The sequence below is a fragment of the Juglans regia genome, chromosome 7, assembly GCF_001411555.2.
Source record: "Juglans regia cultivar Chandler chromosome 7, Walnut 2.0, whole genome shotgun sequence".
Taxonomy (NCBI): Eukaryota; Viridiplantae; Streptophyta; class Magnoliopsida; order Fagales; family Juglandaceae; genus Juglans; species Juglans regia.
The window spans coordinates 21,433,768-21,440,098 of record NC_049907.1 but is presented as its reverse complement, the minus strand read 5'-3'; the positions used below and the strand labels follow the sequence as shown (position 1 = coordinate 21,440,098).

The window sequence follows — 6,331 nt, the reverse complement described above, 5'->3', positions numbered from 1 at the left end:
AATTAAAATTAAAATTAAAGTTAAAAGTTGAATAAAATATTATTAAAATATATTTTTTTAATATTAATTTTGTTTTAAAATTTGAAAACTAGCAGCTTCTCCAAGATTTTGAAAAACCATAGTTTATGGGCCTTTTCTTTTATCGTTTTAGTCATGGTCCAAACAAAAAAAACATTGTCTAGACTTTGATTCCTCGTCCAAGGCTCTAGCTATTGAGCCTCTTTTTCTTTTCAAAACAAAAGTCGACAGTGTCATTGTTTGCACAATAGCTAGAGAATTGTGATTGACCTAATAATTAGTAGATTAGGAACCTAATGAATCAGTGAAGGCCTCAACGCTTCAAAGACATCTATTCGACAGGAAAAATCCTTTCACTAACAGGTCATAGAACCGTCCCTCAAGTTTAATTGTGCATTAAAATTCAATTGCTCTATTTCATTTCTGCAGGTATGCAGTAAATAAACATGCCTGAAATTCCCAGCAATCAAGCCCAAAAGACAAATTTCATGAAAATCATAGTTGTCTTTGTTACAACGACCCTCTTTCCAGGTTTCTTTCTTCTCTTCAGATACAGAATGATAAATCACAGCAGAATAAGTAACTATTGAACTAGAGATCACATATTCATTTGAAGAAGAATTGGAGATCAACATGGCGGCAATTTAAGCACCAAGTAGGCCTAAAGATATATGATAAAATGAACATACAACAACATAGGATTTAGGGCGAAAGCCAGAAATATGAAGAGATGTTTCCACCTCCCCCCCCCCCTCTTTTCTTTTTCCTGGGCAATGCGAAGTTATCCCGTCAAAAAAATGAATTCATCATACTTTTAACCATTATCCTTTTGTCATCCCCCAATGTGGCATCAAATGACTGGCATTTAAGTAAAAGATAACAAATAGTTTTTCAATCATTTAATGTAACAATGGGGGGTGATGAAAAAATAATGATTAAAAGGATGGTGAATAACACTTCTCTTTCGTTTGACTTTCTCTTTTTTTTTTTTTTGAAAGTAACAAGTGAAAGAATGCACTTAATAAAACACTACTCTATACTAAAAGGTCACCCAAGCAATACAAGTTTACACCACAAACGCTTTCTACTCCTCTCCACATATAATAAATATCATTTGCTCGCCCATGGAAAGCAGCAACGGCTCTGTAAAAAACAGAGAGAGAGCTCAGAAACTTTTGCCAACGTAACAAACAAGATGAGATACAAACACAGAATTGAAATCCTCATAATTGTTGCAATTGAGAACTTGAATCATACATGCCTCAATTTTTAACTGAAACCACAGAAACATTTATGTTGACCATTAGTCAGTCTCTGTAACGACAGCAGCTGTCAATTGCAACAATAAAAAAGGTGCCATATATATTATTGGAAGAGCATCGCGTACCTTGGAATTTTTATTATCAGGTTGCTTGTAGCCATTTGAATGTGAGTTTTCACCTGCCGCAACTGGTACCTTACCAGCCTCAACTTGCTTCTCTTGTTGCATTATGTTGAAAATCTCAGTGTAACCTACAGCTGGCACAGGGTTGCTCTCATCCCACTCACCAAATTTTGGAATAGCAGCACTGTGATCAGGCTGCCAAATCAGAACTAAAATTATACTCCTTCAAACAAAGACATAAAAAGGTATATGATCTCAAGGGTAATAATTTGAGAAAAGTAATTTTTTAGAATAATTGTATTTGTTCATGCCCTTACCTCGTTACAAGGAAACAAAAACTCATACAAATAGGAAGAATAAGAAAAAAGGAAATACAAGGAAAAATCAAAAGCCACTCGATAGAATTTGATGAGCTTCTTTGAAAGTACCAGTGACTTCTGTCCAGCCTTGTGCACTTTTTTTCTTTTGCAAGTTATCATTTGATTGCTAAACAATGCAAGAAATGATATGTAGAACTTAGATTTTTAAAGCTGGCAGATCTTGGAGTGGCCAATGGCTCTCTCTTTATAGGATTGCAAGGGATCAAAATGCTGCTGTGGCAGATTATCTTCAATGTACAGATAATAATATTCTGTAGAATGTTGACTTTATTAGAGATGCAAATGACTGCGAAGTGAATGTTGTTTCAGATTTTTTGGGAAGAGTTTATAATTCAAAAGTGATGCAGGGAAGAGAGGACAGGCTACTGTGGGACCATGCTAGAAATTCCAGGTTTTCAGTTAGTTCTTTTTATAAGGTGCTTAATTGTCATTCTGGCTGTGTATTCCCTTGGAAAAGCATTTGAAGGGTGAAGGCACCTACTAAGTTGGCATTCTTCAGTTGGGTGGTTGCTCTAGGGAAAATATTGAACACGGACAACCTTAAAAAACATGGTTTGCGTATAGCTGATTGGTGTGTCATGTGCAAGAAGGATGGTGAATCTGTAAATCAGCTCTTTCTACATTGTGAGGTGGCAAAGTCTTTGTGGAATGAGGCTTTTGGTTGGACAGGTTTATATTGGGTGATGCCTGAGGAAGTTGTGGATCTTCTAGCATGTTGGCGTGGTTTTGAGGAAGGAAATGTGTAGCTGCCAAATGGAGAATGGTTCCTTTGTGTTTAATGTGGTGTCTTTGGCTGGAAGGAATATGAGATGTTTTGAAGATAGAGCGTTCTTTTGAAGATCTTCAGAATTTTTTCTTTTCTACTTTGTGTTTGTGGGCTAAGATCTTTGCAAGGAATGATGATAATGTACTGAATCTGTTTTAGTTTTTCTGCTTTCTAGAGTGTAGTAGGTATTTTCTTTGTATACTTCCTGTGTACTTGGGTTGTGCCTATTCTTGGTAATAAAATTTCTTATTAATTAAAAAAAAAAAAAAAAGGTGTTGGAGTGGCCAAGTTGAGATTCTGATTTTTCCTTTTGCATTTCCTATGACTGCCGAAGAGAATCTTTATGATCTTTATGATATCACTTCCACTTAAGTAATCTCTAGGAGAGAGAAGTATAGAAAGCTGTGGTCCTGCAATTTTGAGTATGCAGAAAAGGAGAAATCAAGATTAGAAATTACACTTTCATTGCCCCGAGCAACTGATCTTGGTTGAGACCTTCCTGGAGTCAATGGAGCTAAGTTATGGCTACTACCTTGAGATGAACCCTTCCTTTCCCATGAGGAAGAAGACACTCCACTGCCTTTGCCTCCATTCCTTGCCTGGTAATGATGGTCCAGAGGTGAGTGCCCAAGCTATTAAATTGAATGCCAAGGGACAGCTTAATCAGAAACCAACAAAAGTGCATTCCCTTTTAGCCATGTAAATGGCATGGCCACTTTCTAGAGTGGAAAAATGTCCATATTTCACAAAAAATGCTTGCCAATATTTCTGATACGCCTTTGGTCTTGAGAAAATGCGCTTTGAGATACAGCCTTTCAATTTAGAAATACAGATTACACTTGTTATTCCCAGTCTATGTCATGAGTGTGACATTGAGTATTTCAAGTTTTGGTGATACTATATGGCATAACTGAGCTGGGGAAGAACCAAAATTTATGCAATCCTCTTCACTCTATTTGTAGACAAGTTTGTATCCCATGCTGTCAATAATATACCTTTTCAATATAAGTAGCCAAGACTGTACAACTGGTAGCCACATTTTGCATAGCGTTTGTCAATAAAACAAAATTTTCACCTGTATTATTTTGATTAGGCTAAGGAACTAATAGCACAAACCATGCGATAGTAATCATAAATCATCCATCTCAAGTGGAGCCATGGAGGATATTGTTAGTATGAAGGTACTATATAATAAATAATCTACCAATTCACACAATCCTTTTCGTGCTGCTTTTCAATTTCTAGTTGGGTGTTCCTCAAGTATACTTCTTGTGTAGTTGGGCTATGCCTTTTGCATTTTTTAATAAAAATTTCGATTACTCATGTGCGTTCTCCAGTGCAACAAACTTACTGAACAATGTGTCCATGCAATAAACATTATCTTACTTGGCCTAGCTGAGATTCATGCCTTCTTACATCAGTTTTACGAGCTCGGTCTATTAAAAGTTCAATTAAGGCTAGTGACTCTTGTACATCAGGATTCTTTTAACACAGGAAGCATCATCATGTAACACCCACAAGGGGCTGACTAAAGGTTGCTTCTCAGAGGCAATGAGTAAAAAAATTAAATTATTCTCCTAGTCACACCTCACAAAGAAAGACCATATATTTGAAAAGATTCCCCATCTTCCTAGACAAATGTTTTCACCATCTGCCACAGAATTTGAGATGGTTTAGAAAAACGTTGCAGATAGAAACATGAAGACAACCAACCAGGCTCTTTAGTGTGTAAACATATTGCACTGGCTCAAGACAGAAAAAGAAGGTAAAATTTGCTCCACCTTTTTCATAACCCAAACAACCGTTTCAATGTCCATTATACCAGAGTGTAATAGTGTGGTACTTCTTAGAAGGTTCTCAAGAGACAAGGTAGACCTAACCTAGTTGTGCTTGTAATTATTTGAAGCGGGCTTGTTTGCCACGGTCCCAGAATAGCAATGGTCTGCCCACGTTTGGGGGCTCTCTTCCATATTCAATTTGGCACCCTAAGGTACCCTGGGCTTAGTCGGTAGGATGGATACAGATTCTACCAATGATAACACAAAATGAGAAAGATGACTACAACGGTAAAAAAAGAATATACAGTGGGGAAAAGGGGAAAAAACATTGCAGTATGATCTATTTCTTTAGACTCAATGATATATCAACTAAACCAGAAGGCTGAATGATACAGAGAACTTATAATCTATTATAATTGCTTATAACGTTGAAGGCCCTTATATTTTTTTAGATCTAGGCACTGAACAGTCACAAACAAGTAAATTGCGAGTCACATAAGCATATAAAACCACGTAATGAATGCATAAGTCGTACACTTCTCACACGAATGATATTACACAAGATCATCACCCAAAACATCTATCACTGATTTCCAAGTTAGACTCAAACTAAAATGCAGCATGGCCAATGGAAACTTTACGCACCCTGGATCCCAAGATTATCCAAATCCAAGCATCAATTTCCAGGATAATTCCAGGGATATAGTAAAGAAATAAAACCCATAATGATTAGCAGATATTATGTAGTCAATCACAAAAATAAAATGTAATCTATCTAAAAGGTTATATTCTCAACCGAACTTCTCACGAACACTCCAAAGTCCAACCCCTTGGTTGCTTAGGAATTAAAAAAAATATAATATGACAAAAATATCACCCCTATCATCCAACAACCTAATAATCAATTCTCTTTTATTGTTCTGTTCCAATATAGGACTGGCAAAAAGAGACCCAAAACAAAACTTACCTGAATAACTAAACCAAACTTTACGATGCCATTTTTCTCTAACTGACAAAAACATCAAAGGTTTGAGTCGAAACAATTTCCACGAGTAGAATGGTACACATGCGACTCAAAACCCATCTAGAAAAAGGAGAAAGGAACCATGTATAAAATAAATAGAAAGAAGATCAAGAAATGCAAACAAACTCACTGCCATTAGCCTTCGAACAAGCACTTTACAGACAAATCCCGAGTAGAGAAGAACTTCCCAGCAGACGGGGTAATCAAACTGGTCCTTCGTTGACCAACTTCATAGAAAGTTATCGTATAGATGCCGGCAAAGCTACAGCCGAAAGAAAATCGAAAAATTTTAAAAATAAAATGACTGCCCCGATCAAATCAACCCCAACAGCGTTACAGCGGTTGACCTCTGTCGAGTCCTTCTTTCGACAAAATCAAAAGGAAGTGTCTTTTATTTTCCCAAAAGAGTAAACTAATTAATATTTATTTTAAATTAACAATTGTATCGAGTTGAATTGAGTTGAGATAATAAAATATTATTTTTTAATATTTTTATTATTTTAAAATTTGAAAAAATTAAATTATTTATTATATTTTATATTAAATTTTAAAAAAATTATAATAATGAATTTATAAAATAAACGAAGCTTAAATGTTTTATTTTCTCAAATTTTTCCATTTTATTTGACACATTATTTAAAACAAAATTATATAAAAAAGTTGTAAAAAATATTGTATTTCTAACATTTTCCTTATTTTTATTAAGTAGTTATTGGTCTCTATCTTCACTCCATCAAAATTTGTCAAATCTGAATTACTCAAAACTAAAATTCTGGAAAAAAATTATTTAATTAATATAATATTTTTTATTTAATTAATTTTGTTACTTTTTGCGCATGCACAACATGTTCACGATTAGTTAATTTTTCAAATCCAAATCCTTTCATAGGACCATTTCATTTTGGCAAGACACATTTAATTAAATTTAAAACAGCTGTGTTATTTGAGTCGAACGCAAAATCGCGTGAAGATTGGTTGCTT

General features: G+C 34.9%; 1 protein-coding gene across 3 annotated transcripts; it reads right to left on the bottom strand.

Moving 5' to 3' along the window:
• Positions 1–576: 576 nt before the first annotated feature.
• LOC109008453 (RPM1-interacting protein 4-like) lies at positions 577–5,748 on the bottom strand. 3 transcript variants are annotated; one of them, XM_035691456.1, is made up of 5 exons: positions 5,481–5,727; positions 3,544–3,623; positions 3,007–3,147; positions 1,406–1,597; positions 577–1,161 (listed from the first exon to the last, which is right to left on the bottom strand). In XM_035691456.1, the coding sequence occupies exons 2-5, from the start codon at positions 3,592–3,594 to the stop codon at positions 1,129–1,131; spliced, it is 417 nt and encodes a 138-aa protein (XP_035547349.1). In that variant the 5' UTR covers positions 3,595–3,623; positions 5,481–5,727; the 3' UTR covers positions 577–1,128. The 3 variants fall into 3 exon arrangements, with proteins under 3 accessions (XP_035547349.1, XP_035547351.1, XP_035547350.1); XM_035691458.1 differs by lacking the exon at positions 3,544–3,623 and having other exon boundaries at positions 5,481–5,748; XM_035691457.1 differs by lacking the exon at positions 3,544–3,623 and having other exon boundaries at positions 3,007–3,180; positions 5,481–5,726.
• Positions 5,749–6,331: the final 583 nt, after the last annotated feature.